The 17,953-nt window shown below is 40.5% G+C and overlaps 5 protein-coding genes and 1 pseudogene across 5 annotated transcripts; 4 read left to right on the top strand and 2 right to left on the bottom strand.

The window, feature by feature from the left end:
* Positions 1-147: 147 nt before the first annotated feature.
* LOC120551274 (uncharacterized protein C7orf50 homolog) lies at positions 148-10,631 on the bottom strand. Its single transcript, XM_039788559.1, has 6 exons — positions 10,497-10,631; positions 10,019-10,161; positions 9,769-9,888; positions 3,089-3,300; positions 2,110-2,191; positions 148-1,656 (listed from the first exon to the last, which is right to left on the bottom strand). Exons 1-6 carry the CDS (start codon positions 10,543-10,545, stop codon positions 1,477-1,479), a joined length of 786 nt encoding a protein of 261 aa, XP_039644493.1. The 5' UTR covers positions 10,546-10,631; the 3' UTR covers positions 148-1,476.
* On the top strand, positions 4,205-6,434 carry LOC120551272. Its single transcript, XM_039788557.1, has 2 exons — positions 4,205-4,402; positions 5,005-6,434. The coding sequence occupies exons 1-2, from the start codon at positions 4,400-4,402 to the stop codon at positions 6,082-6,084; spliced, it is 1,083 nt and encodes a 360-aa protein (XP_039644491.1). The 5' UTR covers positions 4,205-4,399; the 3' UTR covers positions 6,085-6,434.
* Positions 7,378-9,698, top strand: LOC120551271 (annotated as a pseudogene).
* A 357-nt stretch (positions 10,632-10,988) lies between the features above and the next one.
* On the top strand, positions 10,989-12,033 carry c21h16orf91 (chromosome 21 C16orf91 homolog). The gene is made up of 2 exons (XM_039788563.1): positions 10,989-11,201; positions 11,547-12,033. The coding sequence occupies exons 1-2, from the start codon at positions 11,104-11,106 to the stop codon at positions 11,875-11,877; spliced, it is 429 nt and encodes a 142-aa protein (XP_039644497.1). The 5' UTR covers positions 10,989-11,103; the 3' UTR covers positions 11,878-12,033.
* A 195-nt stretch (positions 12,034-12,228) lies between these two features.
* Positions 12,229-14,128, bottom strand: h3f3d (H3 histone, family 3D). Its single transcript, XM_039788565.1, has 4 exons — positions 13,987-14,128; positions 13,082-13,224; positions 12,774-12,927; positions 12,229-12,675 (listed from the first exon to the last, which is right to left on the bottom strand). The coding sequence occupies exons 2-4, from the start codon at positions 13,207-13,209 to the stop codon at positions 12,547-12,549; spliced, it is 411 nt and encodes a 136-aa protein (XP_039644499.1). The 5' UTR covers positions 13,210-13,224; positions 13,987-14,128; the 3' UTR covers positions 12,229-12,546.
* A 1,495-nt stretch (positions 14,129-15,623) lies between these two features.
* Positions 15,624-17,586, top strand: c21h8orf33 (chromosome 21 C8orf33 homolog). The gene is made up of 5 exons (XM_039788554.1): positions 15,624-15,823; positions 16,205-16,674; positions 16,754-16,844; positions 16,987-17,133; positions 17,222-17,586. Exons 1-5 carry the CDS (start codon positions 15,796-15,798, stop codon positions 17,434-17,436), a joined length of 951 nt encoding a protein of 316 aa, XP_039644488.1. The 5' UTR covers positions 15,624-15,795; the 3' UTR covers positions 17,437-17,586.
* Positions 17,587-17,953: the final 367 nt, after the last annotated feature.

Here is a 17,953-nt window from a genome sequence, read left to right as displayed (position 1 = left end):
ATTTGAGTCTTCAGCAGGTTAACACTTCTTACGATAAAATTATGTTCCTAAACACTGTTACATGTGAAGATTTATACTGTATTTGGTTGGTGCACTGAAAAACTGGATACCTTTCGCCAGGTAGGAGACACTATGAGAAAACATAAGTATAGTAGTATAACAGTATAACTGGATTTATTTTTTAATGGACAGGACATAAAGCATTTTATGAAATAACTGGTGTTTTGTGTGTATGTGTGTCAGACCAAAAAATAGGATTAACAGATGGCTTACGGTGTTATTTATGTCTTTGGAATATTAAGAGTACTGCAGTTGGTTATTTTTATAAATTCAGGAAGTGATGTCACAAGCATATAGAGACTCAGTTGTTTCACATGAAAAGTGTATAACCTGAAATAAGAGTCAAAACGTACCTTTGTGGTGCAGAAGGCCTACATTCTCTCTGATCCAGCAACCACAACAGGCAGCTGCTCCTATACACTACCTACTGTATATTTGCTTTGGGCATGGATGAGATGTGAATTATGGGTACAACAAAGCTTGGCTGTATGGATAGTATGGACGACCACACCCACACATAATGAGATGGATTTAGTTTAAGAATAGGTCTACATTAATTCCACAAATAATGTATGAATTGTGAACTGCTGGGCTGGAAAGAAGAGAATGAAAACTAAACCATGCCCTACCTTGAATAGATGAGAAAAGTGACTTCAGAGATTATGGGGCTTTGACACACAAACATGTCTTACTACAAACATTCCTAACACTTTAACTCCAGCAGTCTCTCAGCATTCTGTTGCATCTTCATTTCTCCTCTGCCCATAATGTGCCCTCTCATTGTCAAATCTATTACTCATTGAATATGATCGCCACTATTGGACAATATTCAAATAATGTGCAATAACCCTGCACACAGTATATAAAACCACTTATTTTTTCATATGTATATAGTGTCTCAACTGTGCACCTTACACCCCCCTTTTTTAACTAATTTTATATATTGTTATATTATTTTTATGTATATGTTGGCACTGGGAAAGGAGTTGCTTTTAATTTCATTGTACATGTGTATAGTGACAATAAAAGGCATTCTAATGGCAAAACTGGACTCTGAATTATTTACATTTGGAGCTGGAAAAAGTAGCTACTGTTTAAAATGAACTTTGAACTAAAGATTTTTAATTTAGAAAATTATTTTGGTAACTGATTACTACCAGGCAATGATGCACACAAGCAATGTCGAGAAAAAAAGTAACCTAGACACATTTAAACATAAAATGTGCATGTGAGCAATACTGGTAATTTGATCAAAACCCATCCTCCCCCCCCCCCCCTTAAGGACCAGTCCAAAAAACTACATATAAAACACGTTTTAAACCTAGCTTGAGACCACGGCGGTCACTCAGTCCACTGACCAACAAACATGTTTCAGTCTTTTTCTAGTGGGCTTCATTTTGATTGATGGTGGTGGGTTCAGGAGAGCAGCTGGATAACTTCTCTGGCTCTGTGCGCCCTCTGCTGGACAGCGGTGTCCTCTGGTGCTTGTCCCGACTCCTCGACCTGCACTAAGGCCTTCTGCACTGTGATGTCTTTGGCTCCTCCACGAAGTCCCTCCAGGTACTGGAGCAGCACGGAGAACTTCTCGTCTGGAATCTGAGAGAGAATATTTTATATGATCGTGTTGCTTGAATCTAGTCGGCTGTCTATTAGTTTAGATATTATACTGTATAAATAAATGAAAAAGCAAGTAAATAAATAGTTATTTGTAATATACAATATCTATCTATCTATCTATCTATCTATCTATCAAAAATTCTAAAAAGGTGGCATGAGAGAGCATCTTTAAATATGTTGTTCATAAAGATTGATACACTAATGAACTTTTCATAGATTCACCTTTCTGTTCTACAAATGTGTCAACCATGCTGTATTAAAAAAAATGCTAATAAAAACAGCAGTCTTAAAAATATATATTTTATGAATGGAGATTAGAGAGTGGGTGTAACTCAAACTAACAGGAAGACATCACTCTGAGGTCAATACCTCCCTCACTCTGTACCTCAGCTGAGAAAAATCCCACATCATCATCACACTGGTTCGTGTTACCTGTTGGGAGTCAAAGATGTGCTGCAGTAACCACGTCTGCCTGGTCTTCTGGAACTTCCACTCTGCGCGGTTCTCAGCCCAGCTGCAAAGACCAAACCGATGCGAGTTGTAATTACAAGAAAGGTGTTGATGTTTTTAATACCACAGTTTGTTGTCCGTGTTATTATGCTAGTTTGCTTTATACTGTTCACTGTATTATGTCCTCCCATATACATAACAAGGGGCAGGACCTTGTCATTGAAGAGGCACTCCAGATATCTGGTGTCTTAACACAAGAGACGGATTAGAAAAAGAATAGTCAAAATCAAAGTAGTAGAGGCCAAGGTATCCTGAGTTTTCAGTCCCTAATATGGGTCAGTCTAAATAACACTTTTCACAATGTAATGTGATAAGATCTTTCATTAGACCCTGCCAGTCTGGTAAACACAAACCTCTTTCAAACTCAATACCCCAAGTTAGCAACACAGGCTTTCTGTTACAAATGTTTTGTCTCAAGCTGAAATCATCAGGGTTATTTTTCTCAGACTTTAGAAGGATCCTTCAGAGCCACAGGAGCTATTATACAACATTTTTACAAGGTTGTGCTCCTTTTGACTGGTATACTGAACTTAATGTGTAAAATCTGACCACACACACCACCATCAACAATTACCTTTGACAGATTCTCAACATAAGTAACCAACATAACCACAATAGTATTTTGTTTTGAGGGCTGTATGGAATTGCATCACATTGTGTTTCCGATTACGTCCTTTTTTGCTGTGAAATGTAATTTAAAGATGGCCAGTTTGTGAACCATTTGTGGTCTTGTGGATCCAAATCATGGCTTAAATACCTGAATAGTAAGTTGCTGGTTAAGTGGATACAGAGATGGGGTTGTTTTGGACCTGTGGTTTCGTATGTAAGAAGTGATGACATCATAGGCAGGAGGCCAACAAGTCGATTCCCCTGTCCTGTACTAAATGAGAGTGGCTCTTACCAGGTGAGGTAATCTAAGGCCTGCTGAGGTGCAATGGGTCCAGATGCCTCAGTTTTCGGTAAGGTCTCTCCCTCAGCTTTAAGCCTCTTCTTCTCTTCCTTTTTCAGGATCTTCTTCATCTTCCTCTCCAGGACACGCTTCTCCTCGGGACTTAAGTCCTCCTCTCCCTCCAGCTCGTGTGTCCCCTCTGGGCGATGGGGTGGATTGGAAATCTGGAAGTCGCACCAAAGCAAAACAAAAGGTTCATGGGGCATTATCTACATTAACAGGCCTTCCTTTGTAGACCCTTATCAAAAACCATTATCCAACATCCCTAAATAACTCTACACTGATTGAATGGTAAGAAAAATATAACAATAATAAAACAGTTTACTTAACAGCCATTTCCTGCCAATTTTCAATATTTTACAGTTTTCTGGGTCAGTGCAGAGCAAATACTAGATGCTTAAAATATCTTAAATTTAATGTAAGATATAAAATAAATGTAACATTTTGTTTTGCTAAAGACTTAAGACATGTGAAAGCTAGAAACATCTTTGAGTTTGAATCACTTCCTGTTGCACTGCAGCTCAGAGGGACGTTTCCTGTATCTGCAGCTATGAGGTCAGAATCACAATATACTGCGTTTACTGTGGTGTGCAGCATCCCTTCAGCATTCGAAGCCCTCGCAATTCACATCTACAGCACACGTTTGCACGGTTTAAAAATAACCACCCGTTAAGTCGGGTTTTGCCCAATCACACAGAGGAGCCACAAAAACCACCAGGCGTTGTGCGAGTGAACAAAATTTCAATTTCAATTTCAGGACGGAGAAACTTTGCTGCGATACAACACTACCACAGGCAAAAAAGTAATATTATCCCTTTGTAACAGGGTGAAATTAAGTATCTAGCTCTCCATTTGTCTGCAGAATACTTCATGCTTGGTAAAACACTTGTTTAAACTTAAGGAATAAAGAACCAAATTAAAGCCATTTAGCTGCAGCCAGTAACCACGGCACAACTTAAAGACTGTGTTTAACTCTCAGGGGAAGTTAAACAAGGGACGCAGTATGCTCTGATTTAACAGACCTCAGTCTGCACGATGAAGGAAAAAAAAAAAAAAGAGGGAGGGAGGAAAAGATTTTGATCACATGGCCACGAAGTCATTCTGAAAGTATGCTGGCAGGGTATTGCCCATAGAAATATAAAACGTCCTTCATAGTGAGTGGCCGTGTCCATGCAACGAGCATCACTTTCAGAGCTTTGAGTCAATCACCAGTGTCGGGCTGGTGGATACAAAACAGAAGACGAGCGGGTGACGAAAGCAAACATGGTAAGTGGAAACATGTGTTTTTACCGAGAAGGCAGTTCCTCAAAAGGAGAGCAGACAAAGACTGGCCAACGGGGTCATGTGGTCTTAGAAAAGATTTTAGAAAGCAAACATTTCGACAAAATCGAGTCAAAATGTTTCCTTTCTAAAAGCTAGTCAGCACTGTATTTTTTTAGAGATCGACAATAATGACTTCCAGTTAAGTTAAAATTTTAGCTCAACTTTTGAGTTAATTCAGGAAGGAAATGCACAATATGTGGTAAGAGTAAGTTTCTGTGGAAACCTAATTTAATGATTCACAGGCTGAGCAATAGTAAACACTGTTGAAAATGTTTCAGAAACAGCTAATGAATGAGCTTAATTACTCAAACGTGGTTGCTCTTAACAATTTCCACTAGTTTTTTGTGCACTAAAAGAACAGCTGATTTACAGACACCAGGTAATATATAATATACAAATACTTCTACCCAAAGCACCTGAACTTTGCTAACAGTTCATTAGATTTCTATTCTCCCCTGATGGCAGGAAATGCTTGACAAACAGTAGCGGGTGATGCTAAAGAAGACAGGATGTCATCAGTGCATGTTTTCTCTTTTCATTTTCAGTTTAATCAAAGTGTGGACTTGGTGTTGAGCACCACATCTCCATTTTCCAACAATTCCACCATCGTGGACAACACCACCTCCATCATAGACACCTCCATTTCAGCAGCCGACCCTTCCTCTAACTTAGACGAAATTGCAGCCAATGACATAACCTCCAGGGCAAACTATGTCTACAGTTTCTTGGCGGGGCTGGGCTTCATCGCAGGCTGCTTCCTGCTCTACAGCTTCATCCAGACCTACAGAGCCCAGAGACGGCTGGCCTGGCTCAACTGCCTGCTCTGGGGCTTTTGTGGCATCCAGCTGCTGCTTCTGTTTCTCTCTCTCCACGCTGTGGCCTACAGACCAAAATACCTGCATACCACAGGTTTGGGCTGTGCTGCTCTCTCCTTTACCATCAACACAGCCTCTCTGAGTGGCCTGCTGCTCTTAGTGCTCATGGCTTATGTCCTAACCCTGGATCCTCCATCCCACGCCCTGCTGAGGAAGCCTTGGGTCTGTGCAGCTCTGGTGATCCTGACTTCTATCCTGATTTCTCTACTGCTGGCTGGGCTTGGTGGACCCAGAGATGATCCGAATAAAAACGTCACGTGTTTTATGGATCCAGTCAGTGCCGGTGAGTCGTATGCAGAAGCTAGGTTGTGCCTGGCTTTTTTGATTCCCTACATCCTTCAACTGGGATTTCTAATAGGTGGCTGCGTCCGGCAGTGGAAATCAAAAGGGCGTTTCCTCTCCGGCTCTGAGGAGGGTCCTGTGTTCCTGACCGTCACCGTGGTCATGTTTTTCTGCCAGCTCTTCTACAGTGTGGCGCTGGTGAGAGGAGCACAACTACAACAAGAGAAGAAGGGGCTGAGCCATCATGAGTGGGCGTTTCTGAGCGTGGCTGAGTTTGTACTGTTCTCAGGGAGCAGTGTCAGCCTCCTGCTAGTGCTGCTCATGCACAGGCCGTGTCGAGAGAGTCTCCATGGAGTGTTTAGGCAGCTGAGGGACATCTGTCGAAGCCCAGGACGCACACAGCCCAACAGAAACATTATTGCTCCCCACATCGAGATCACAGACACCCTGCAGGACATAGAGTCATAGGACAAAAACTCATCTAAAACAGAACTCTTCCAATGCATCGAAATAAAGACTTTTGCGATCTGATGTATTGGACATATTCTTAATCTGACTTTTAAAATGCTTTCAGTGTTTATTTTTCTCGTAAGTGACTATTTAACTGTTTTACATGCATGTTTTCTCAAAAGTTTGCAAAACTATTTTTCAAATAAATTTTTTTTGTACATTTCTATTTTACAAAAAATAAATGTTTTGCTGTACATCTCCAGAATTGTACAACATGTACAGTCCATACAGTCACTGTTGCAATATGTTAACACAGTTGTTATAAATCAACACTATGCATAGGACCATTAAAAAAAGACTTACTGTTAGCAGTATGTGCAATTGTATCTATCTTTAAATTGCTCTTAGGCACACCTCTTTTCTCGGAAAAGAGACTCCGTTTGCATAAACACGACTGGAAAAACCTCCGCAATTCCCAGAATGCAACATCAGAAAAACATTAGGTCAAGGAAAATAAAAGCCTGATTCTAAGTTTAGGCCAACAGTGTCAATATAAATTTATTTTATTATTTCTAAAGCTGTTAAAAAGAACCAAAACAAGCCAGACAAGTGATAATGAGAACTTTCCAACTCCTTACAAGAAATTGATGGGCACCAGTTCTAGGAATAACTGACCTGCATGGATCACATATTGCATCAGTGCCAACACAGAGTGGCTCAAAACCAGAGACCAGTAGGAAAATTAATAGAGGAGCTGGTTTGCTTAGGTTTTTTCCATCACATTTAATTTTAGACCCGATTCACACTGTGTAGAATCATAGTAGCAACACAGATCTTATAGGAAAGTCACAAAATCATTAAATGCAAAATGTGATGCATTACATCATCAATATGGCAAATCACATTCAGTCTCAAACAGGTGCCTGTAAACCAAAAGCAAAAGCAAAGGGGCTGCTAAATACACAATCTTTTGTGTTTTAAAAAGTCTGAAAATAGATGAATTGAGACTATTCCAGTCTGTCCTTCATCTTGTTTTGTGTAAATAAACTATTAGTCTGTCTTTGCTAAAAGTGCCAGGACTCCCATATTTATATATTTTAACCTTCTACAATCCTAGTCGTGTTCGCACTTCACTTAAACGTAAACATTAATGTAATAAAATAAGTCTATATAAACATACATAGGGGATATTCATTTTGACTACTTACTGTATTGCTAATAAACTGAAGTGAAGCTGTGATAAAAAAAAAAAAAAAACATTGTTTTCATATTTGGCTGAAATTTTTTTTCTTCCCAATTTGTGCGAGTAGGTGTGTGCACACGCCTGCATTGTGTGTTTGTTGCTGTAAGTAGTGGGTGGCACCACAACACTTCTCTGGATTTTCTGGGACACCTGCTTACAAAGTCACCACCATCGGGACAGGGAGGATAGGAAAGACCGCAATGCAGTGCAAGGAAACTCAGGTAGGTATTTTATATGAATCACAAATTAATTATATCAAAGCTAACCGACTATTGTCTTATAGTTTTAAATTATGTTAAAAGTTTGTTAAATGTACCACTAATTTGACCAACAGTTGTTCTAAAGCAACTGTAGCACAACAGCGATTAAGATTATTTTTTTATGGAATTGACAGCAGAGGGAAAAAAAATAGGACTACTAGGCCGCCCCACTATTGCACTTTTGTATCAACAGAAGGACGCATTCTCTCTTTATCCTAACTCTGAAATAATTCTTAAAACGGCAGCCAATTTGACATTTTAACAACTACAGTTGAGCTAAAATTGATTGAACATTGATAAACTATGGGGTTTGAAACTGATCCTGTATAATAATCTTGAATAGAATGGTGTATGACATAATGATATATTTTATAAACATATATACAAGAAATATCCCAATTCCTGAGAAGCTGAAAACAAGCTTGACTTAATGCATTTCTCCTCTCTGTACAGAACAAAGAGTGGGCTTCACTATACTGCACATCAAAGAAGACCCCGGTGCAGAAAGAGGAAACCGATGATACCACGGTCTCCACTGGGGCTAAACCCTCGGAAAACTAAGCATTATGGCAACTTACTGATTAGCTACTGCTAACACCAGATCAACACTAAAGTGTAATATGGACATGACCATGTACGTGGACTACAGAGTCTTTACTGTTCAGATAAATGACACAAAGGCAGCCGTGTCTGATTTTCTGCAGGTATTTTCAGAGAGTAGTCAACTTTATATTATCAGCTTCTTCCTCTCCAGCCTCTACATTATATTCCTGTTCCCTGTCGGTTTCATCGGGAACATCCTCATCTTAGTGGTCAACCTGTACCACAGGGGCCACTTGACAGCCCCGGACCTCTACTTTGTGAACCTTGCCGTGGCCGACCTCGCCCTCGTGGCTGACTCTCTGATCGAGGTGTTCAACCTGAAGCCAGGCTACTATGACAAGCCCGGCCTCTGCACCTTCATGAACTTTTTCCAGCAGGTCAACATGTACAGCAGTGTCTTCTTCTTAACCTGGATGAGCTTTGACCGCTTTGTCGCACTCACTGGCTTCATTGGTCGCAGCATGCCTCGCGCACGCCTCAGCTGCTGCCTTATCTGGGCGTCTTCGTCGTTGCTCACCGTGCTTCCTTTCGCTATAGCTCAAACGCAACACGCTGGGGAACTCCACTTCTGCTTCGCAAACGTGACCCAGATTCAGTGGCTGGAGGTGATGCTGGGTTTCTTGCTGCCTTTCTGCATAATGGGTCTGTGCTACTGGAAAATAGCACAGGTGCTCCGGCGGGGCAACAGGGGTCATGATGGCCCACAGCAGAGGCCTGGCAGGCAGAAAGCCCTGCGGATGATCTCAGCCGCTGTGTTAGTCTTCTTCCTCTGCTGGCTCCCGGAGAATGTGTTTATAAGTGTTCACCTTCTAAGAGGTGACGCAGACAGCGGCACGCTGTGGCAGGATTACCCCCTGACAGGTCATGCTGTCAGGCTGGCGGCCTTTTCTAACAGCTGCCTGAACCCGCTTATCTACAGTTTCCTTGGGGAGACCTTTCAGAATAAACTGAGGATCATATGGGCCAAGCTCAGGCACAGGTCAGCCTCAGGAAAATCACTCACTGTACCAGCGGGAAGCACATGTGGCCATGCAACATGCGACAGACCAAGGCGGTCCACACATTAAAGCTCTAACGTCCTTCCAGAAACTGTTCTGCCCCCCCCTCCCCCAAAAAATAAATGCCAACTTCATAATATAGGGCACACAGATAATAGATCATGTCTGCCATCAGTGTAAAGACATTAAGGGACAATGAAAATGTAAGGGCTCCAACTGTTGTGGAAACGCTTGTGTTGAATCAGTTATTTAAATGTATACCATTTATGAGAATTTTTTATAGTGTTTTGACAAAGTAAATTAATTTACATTTCAGCTTTTAAGACATTTCTGATGCCACCTGGATTTAAAAATCAGACCAATGTTTGTCATATAAATGAATTTAGTAATACAAACTCAACTATACAAATACAATACCTCCAAAAACTATAACTTTCAGCTGTTCTAAATTAGGGTTTTAAGCACCTTCAAACACCTTGTTTTTATGACTGGGTTATTACCAGGCCAAGTAAAGAGCATTCTGCATATAGGAGCATATAAAAAAAGTCAGAGTTCACAGAAACAGAAGAAACCAAATGGAAACAGCTAACACTCTTACCTCGCTTTGCTTTGTCTTCTGTGTTTGCTCTGTCCTTTGTTTCTTTTTGTGTTTCTTTTCCTTTTTCTGTTTTTTATCATCTGCTGTGATTGTCACATGAGGAATCTGTACTGGAGCCTCCTGAATTAAATAAACAATCATGATTTTTAATTCTTTCACGTTGTGTCATCTAAAACAGTCACATGTGTCTTTGGGTACAGGCATATACCTAGGTCTATGGGTACAGGTGCAAGTCACTGTCACTACTCACCTCTACTTCCATCTTTTTCCTTTTCTTTTTTACTTTAGTGTCCATCATTTCTTCTTCGTGAACCTCGCTGACATTTGAACTCAACTTCTTCCTTTTAGGCGGGTTTGTCAAAGATTTGTCTTTGGCCATGGGATAATATACTCCTACAAACAAAAGCACGAGCATACTAAACAATACGCATACACACACACACTGTATTAGTAAATGGGCATACAATAAGCCTAGAGGAGGATTAGGGCTTTTGCTTACTTAACTTGCTGTGATAAACATTTCATGACATTGAAAGAGAAATAACAACAGTTTGACCTCAAGTACAACTGATACTCGACACATGTAAAAACAATTCAGTCAAAAACACGTGTTACGCTGGTTACAGTGGTTTCTACGGCCCCCACATAAAAATGCCATAATCACTAAAACGTAATCATGGACAAAAAATGTATATTATCATATTGTTCTTATATATAAATGTACTTACTTAAACTGCGACAAAACGTGTATAATTCGAGTAAGCACAGATAGAGCATGGACCTCAACCGGAAGTGCTGTCGGACAGATGAAGCGTGATTGGACAGATATCTCCCCTTGTTTTGTGATTGGTCAATGGGTGAGACTGCTTCAAAGACCCTCGTAGCTATCATATTTTATATACTTTATAAATATAAAGCAAAAAATATGATTGTTTCTTGAAGTGAGTGTAGTTTGGAAATATGTTTCAGTAGAAAAATAACACCACAGCATTTAAACACATAGAGAACAGTTAATTTAACGTTACAGTGTTAAAACATAAAGCAGCTGGTAACAAAGACTGCTATTAAATTACACCAACTACTAGAGTTTGTGTTTCTCAGGCCATATATTTAATATATTAAATATTAACAGACCAACCAAGCCCACCATAAAGAAAAAGAAGCTAGTCCTCTGCGTTTTAGTGGAACGGTCAAAACCAGTGTCTATGGTTCAACAGCGGCACCGGAAGAAATTCAAGGGTGCACAATGATTACATGACCTACTAAGGTGTGTTTGATAAGAAAACCTTCAGTTTATTTCAACGTCGTTTGTCCTAAGATGACCAGTTGTCCGAGATGTCTACAACAGCAGGACGAGTTTTCACCAGCCTGACACGCGTTGCTTTCAGACGAGGGATACTGATTCATAAAGCTAACGTTACACCGACTGTGAGGTGAGTGTACATCTGCTTATAGATCCCACGTTGACTATTAGTGGTGGGGCTCAATGACTAAGTTGTATCGCTAATGTTACCCTCTAACGTTACTAACCTACAGATTTTCTCAAGTAATATGAAATTTAAGCTAGAGGTTATATATGTACACCGTTGGGTTGTTTAATCTATACCCGGGCGTCATACTTAAACTGATTTGTATGTGAAATTTAAATCTCGTTAAGTCTCCAAAACGCAAACACTGAAGCACAAGTACATCACAATTATACATTAGTACAGCACTTAAATTAACATGGAAATTTACTTTCCATTCGTAACTGATGTATTCGTGTTCTTTGTCATCAGACTGAACGGTGTGCGGTTCCTGACTCTGACCTCTCAGAGGTTAGCGAAGTCCGAAGATGGCGATAAAGAGGTGAACAATGAACCCATAAAGTTCTCCACCAGTAAAGCCAGTCACAGAACCTGGAAAGTTGACCGCTCCATGGGGAGCCAGTTTGAGCGGCCCTGGTGGAAGGTCCTCCCCGTCAGCCTGATATTCACCGGCTTTCTACTGTGGTGTGCACTGAGAGGAGAGACGAACATTGATGTACAGCTGGAGAAGGAGCTCTATGAGCAGTTACCAGGCTTGCTTTCAGACGAGGAACAGGATGAAGCCCAAGATAAATCCAGTTAACAAATTTAAGATTTGTATATACGAGGTTGTATTTATTGTGAAATGTGGCTAGTATTTTAGGCTGTGGCACCGAATCTCTTACAAAATGTTTAGACCAAGTTTCTTGCGAATGTTCAGCTGAGTTGTCAACATGCAGATTAAAATGTAACAATATGAGTTGTCTCTGGAGGTAATTGCTCAGTTCTCTTCAGCTCACTACATAATAGTCCTTAGCATGCTAGGAGCAGATAGGATTTTAAATGCGTTTAATCACTAAAATCCAACTTTATTGTAGTAAAGTACTTAACACTAATCCTATCCAAATCATGTACTCAATATTTAAGGAAAAAAAATTAAGTTTCAGGCCAACAATTTGAGGTAGCGGAAAGTTTATTTACAGCACAAGAAATCCTGTGACATGCACACACAGGATAACAAGATATGGATTCTAAAATAGTATGCAAACCTGAGAAAGGCAGTGGAATATTGTTTCAGCATTTACAGATATGAAGCTATTCTACAGTGAATAGGACAGTTGGAGAAAGTAAAGAGTGAAATGAAAAAAGTACAAAAAAGGAAAACAAGCCTGAAACTGCAAATTAGGTGGTACACATGCTGGTAATAGTTCCAAGATTTACAAAACAAACCCCAGTCAATCCCCCACTAAAAAGATAAAATCCAATGAATCATTTATGCACGCTCTCCTCTAATTCGCCTGGCCAGCTGAATGTCCTTGGGCATGATGGTAACCCTCTTTGCATGAATAGCACACAGGTTGGTGTCCTCAAACAGTCCAACCAAGTAGGCCTCACTGGCCTCCTACACGAGGAGACAAAAATCAAGGTTATAAAACCCTAGTGAGCTAGAAGAATAACCTGCAAAACAATAACCAGACATGTAAAAATATCAAGTGTCACCTGCAGAGCGCCAATAGCTGCACTCTGGAAACGCAGATCAGTCTTGAAATCTTGAGCGATTTCCCTCACAAGGCGCTGGAAAGGCAGCTTCCTGATGAGCAGCTCGGTGGACTTCTGGTACCGACGGATCTCACGCAGAGCAACAGTACCAGGCCTACAACAACAAGTGAACGCAATGAAACACCGGGGGACCGATTCCCACTGGACAGTTTGAAGAAGAAAAAACGCACGTGCAGTTATTGGTTGCCTCCGATTTACAATCACAATAGCATTGCTACACCACTAACAAACGAGCACAGCATGTGTACCTGTATCTGTGGGGCTTCTTCACTCCGCCTGTGGATGGCGCGCTTTTCCTTGCCGCTTTGGTGGCCAACTGCTTCCTAGGCGCCTTTCCTCCGGTGGATTTACGAGCGGTCTGCTTGGTACGAGCCATACTTCACCTGCAGGTCTGAAAACAAAAAAGATGAAGCCAACAACGAATTAAATTTCATATGTAACATTACGGTTCTTAATAGGCTACTTTTAATTGGCCCAATTCCTACCCTAGTGAAGAAACGTCACTGTAGCAACTTCACAATAGACACTGTTATAGCCAACATTCTCATTTATAATGAACAATTTCCTGATACATTTTTCAACAACAACGGTAAAGTTACTAGAAACGTTTAGTTAGTGCCAACTCAATTTGTCAAGGGACGTCTCTTAATGTGCAGACAGGGTATAACCTGTGTTGATACGCCGATGGTTTAAACAAAACAAGCCCATTGCCAGCCGCGCCACCATTAAGCTGTGGGATACACACACGTTTCTTTGCTGTCGTTAGCGAGCAATTTTAAACCTAGTGCCGACCCATGCAAAATGGCGCCAGCTAGCTACCACTTAGCTAGGCTTTAACAACGTCAATAATAAGCCACGGCAGTCCCCTAAGTCCACTTGATATGACCATTCAAGTGAAGTAAACCTTAAATGTAAGTTTAATTGTAATAACATGTGTTTCTTTGAAGTGAAGTTTGTACGAGTATCTCGAATGTAGCTAGCAGTTAGCCGACTGGCTATGGCGCGCGCCGTTTTGTTGTGAAGTGACTGACGAAGTCCAACGTTATATTACCGTTTCTTAACGAAATTAAAGTGCCCTATATAGCTGCTAACGTTAGCCATCAACACCGAATGTAGAAACACGCAATACTAATAGTAAACGCTCACACTTTACCGTTCTGTTTTTCTTTTTCTTTCCGGGAAAGTAGCGTATCCTTGACGTGCGTCGGTTGACTATTTTGACTGTGGGGGTGTGCAGGAGGTGGTATTTATAATCTGAGAGGAGCGCCGCTTGAAGTCCCGCCCCTGAGCCAACAGGACCGGTCCACAGTCAAATCCCTGAGTGGAGGAAATAAGGAGGATCACTGCCTCTGCATTTAAAGTAGAATGAAACAAGAAGTGCCTTCTTTTAAATGGAGGTGTCTACATAGTTTTAATTCATTCATGAACCCGAAACTGCATCCTCTTAGTCCGCACAGTGTTGGAATTAGCAATAGGTTTTACATCCTTAGGATTTATCAAATATCTTACAGGAGTGCTCACCGAGCTCAAATCAAATCCCCTTCTTTTCTTTGAATGGAACGAAAGGGAACAATGCTGTCCTGTTAAACAACAGATATGCCAGTTATGTGTAGAAATGAGTATTTCAGCTTCAATTGGCTAATGAATTGGGAAAAGCGTGGTCAGTGGCAGTCAATGATGGAAAAGGGATAAATCCTATCCAAGATTAACACGGGGCATATTCTGTTCGGGATGCAGTTTTATTTGCACGCTATCAGTCTAGTACACGCCAGATGTTCTGAGTCCATATTTGGCTATAATCTGAAAACAAAACAAAGGGAATTTTAACTCAAAAAAGGAAAAGAAAAACTCACCATAGACCTGTTTTAACCAAAGGAAGGAAACCAACTTCTATTATTCTATTTTGAAAACCAACCAAGCATTGTACATCGACAGCATGAGCTGAGCTGCATAAACAAATCTCTGTATACCCACGAATGGTTGAGAAAAAAACACAAGGCGTTGTGTGAAGAGTTACAGAGCACCACAGACAAATTCAGCATCATGCTTTGCTGAAACCTGCAGAAGTGGATCATTTTTTTTTTTTTTTTTTTAGGAATCAAATATCATTTAGTTTTTTTTTTTTTTGCGTTATGAATAAAGTTCAGCTGAAGCAGATCTAATTCTTTTTACTTATAGGCTATATTTACATTATCACATTCTTTTTTACATTACTTTTATATATTTGCAATACTGTCTACACAAATTATATTATATATAGTTATATTACTTACATTATATTTTATTGGTTTATATTTTTGCCCTATATCTTAACTTGCACGAGATAAGATTAGATTATTTTGCTTTTACGTGTGTTTTTCTTTAAGATTTTCATTGCCAACCAATACTTTTGTTATTGTTGTGCACATATGGTTGTCATATGGTTATATTTTCATATCTTCTCTCATACCTCACTTTTGTTTTTTGATTTGGTTTTTATTCAGACTGTAACATTAAGAAATTAAGCCTTATTTTCAAATGATTTGCAATTATTTCCTTGATCCTATTTACCATTTTTCAATGTCTTTGTTTATTTTTCATAGATGAAAAACCTCAAATCAATCTATAAGGTTTTTTTGCAGTGATTAAAAACGTTGTTTTGTCAAATGAATCCACTCAGTAAACTAGCCTATCTGGGTCATGATGAGAACGCCTTTATATATATCTATGGAGAACGCCACCAAGCGGAACGACAGGCGTTGGGGAAATATTACCAGACGGGCCTATTCTCAGGTGACACCGGTGGTAAGTCTGGAAACAACATGATTCCACGGAAACCAAGCAAATAGAAGTATTTTACAAATATTGGCTAAAAACTTGAGCCTGTTCCGCTGAGAATGTCTGTATCTTAAAGCGTCGAGTAAAATAGTTCCGTATAACAGGCACCTTTCAGCTGAAAACCTGCAACACTGGAAGAATCAGCATGACCGAGCAAAGGCTGCTGTTAATAGGTACATTATAACTGAATTACAAATCTTACACAGCACCAGCTAAACGCATTTCCTATGAGCCTTGCTGTATGCACTTGTGTGGTCTAATATAGGCCGTATTTGCGGATTTAAATCGTTTTAGTCGGTTTGTCTGAAAAATGTCCCCAATTTGATTTAACTAAAATTAACTCAGTTGTGGGCTTACAAGGTTTTCACTGATGTTTGATCATTTTATACATTTGCGTGTATCTGTTTCAGTTAAAGTTAGAGTACGTTTGGGGGTAATTAATGCAATTCTAAGTCAATGCAATGCCCCCAAAGTTATATCGTAATATGTGTGTGTGTGTGTGTGTGTGTGTGTGTGTGTGTGTGTGTGTGTGTGTGTGTGTGTTCGTGCAACAGATATTGAACCGAAGTCAAACAACTCTGCTCCTGTCAACAACAGAGCTGAGAATCCCCTCTGGACTCGCAGTGACAACACCTTTAGATTCAACTTCCTCCCTGACAACTCTCCAGCACTTCAGGAGACAACATCTCCATCATACGTGACCCAACCAGCAGCGAGACGGATATCCTTTACAAGACAGGGCTCTGCTTTTGCCTTCAACTTTGAAATTCCTCCTGTTCCACCTGTGGAAAACATGGAGACGGCAGAGACCCCAGACACTTCCTCTCCAGGCAGCCAACAATGTGTCCAAGAGGAAAAGCCTTCCCCGCTGCAGGAGGTTAACTCTCCTCCTGAGCCGTCAACGCAATCAAAAGCAAAGAAGAAGAAGAAGAAATCTGGAAAGAAAAACCACTCAGATGGCACCGAATCGCAGCAAACGCCTAGTTCGGCTGAGGGGTGTCAAGGAGGCGAGGACACAGAGCTGGTCAGTACGAAATAATTTCCTTTAAAGTAATCATGGTGGGTTCTAGTTGATTTGATGTCCGAATGTGACTGTGTTTCAGAGTGCAGAGGAGCAGCTGAACAGACAGCTGGACTGGTGCATCGAGCAGCTGGAATTGGGAATAAAGTCCCAGAAGAGTACACCGAAACAGAGTATAACATTTAATTTCTACATCACCTGTTCATACAAAATATATGTTTAGGATATGATTACTCAGACCATGTGAAGCCTGGTGTGACCAAAAAATATAGTGTAGCGTATACAGCACACACGTTAATAGCATTCTCCACGCAGAGGAGGAAGCCTCTCGTGCCCTGAAGACTCTACGAAGCTCCAAAGCTCCCCTGGCCAAGAAGAGGCAGGTGATGAGAGCCATGACGGGAGATTACAGGAAGAAAATGGAAGAGGAAAAGAGCAAGCAGTACAAACTCATTCAGAGTGGTGAGTGGGTTGCAGCAGTCAAGTGATTTGAACAGTAAAAATGACTCATGAATTGCTGTTAATTGACATATTTCTCCAATTCCAACAGAAATTGCATCCGGTCAGGTCAAATTTGTGTCGGATTCTCCAAAGAAGTCTGTATTCCACCGGAGAGCTGACGTCAAAAGCCAGACACCAGCCACGGAGGGGAACCTGCAACAAACTGGAGACCAGGATACACACCTGAAAGCACAGAGGCAGGAGGAGACTCCAGCTTTTGTCTTTACTCCCTCAAAGGAGGAGTTTTGCTTCAATTTTCTCTGATTTGTACCCTGAAGACTCATTTCACCCAAACATAACGTTGGACTGTGCTTGTGGTTTGTGGGCTGCGAGAAAAACAATCCCAACACCTAAAATAACTGGAATTGCTGACTGCTTGTACCATATAGTTAAATAAAAGTGTATTTTTATTTGCATTGTATTTTCTTTTTAAATGTATGTGTGAATAACGTTTTCCTCATCAGCAGCTACTACATTGAGGTCAGGTCAGTGCAGGGTTTTTTTTTTTGGGTGAGGGTCAAAGAGGTATTAAAAGGTTGCTTGGTTATTATGTCTGTTAATTATGACCTGCTTTATATTCATTTTATACCAAAAACACATTTGGTAAACAGTGTCACTTCATCATAGCATAAAAGCACCATACATTAGTGGTTCCCAATCGTTTTGGCTTGTGACCCCTCACAATGAAGCCATGTCTACTGTGCTCATATATATAGGTCTTGGTATGGACAGGAGCTGTGAGCAGTCCAACAAAGTGTGAATTTCATTTCAAGGATGTTTA

This window comes from Perca fluviatilis, chromosome 21 (genome assembly GCF_010015445.1).
Source record: "Perca fluviatilis chromosome 21, GENO_Pfluv_1.0, whole genome shotgun sequence".
In the NCBI taxonomy this organism is placed as follows: Eukaryota; Metazoa; Chordata; class Actinopteri; order Perciformes; family Percidae; genus Perca; species Perca fluviatilis.
This window is presented reverse-complemented; position numbering and strand designations above follow the sequence as displayed.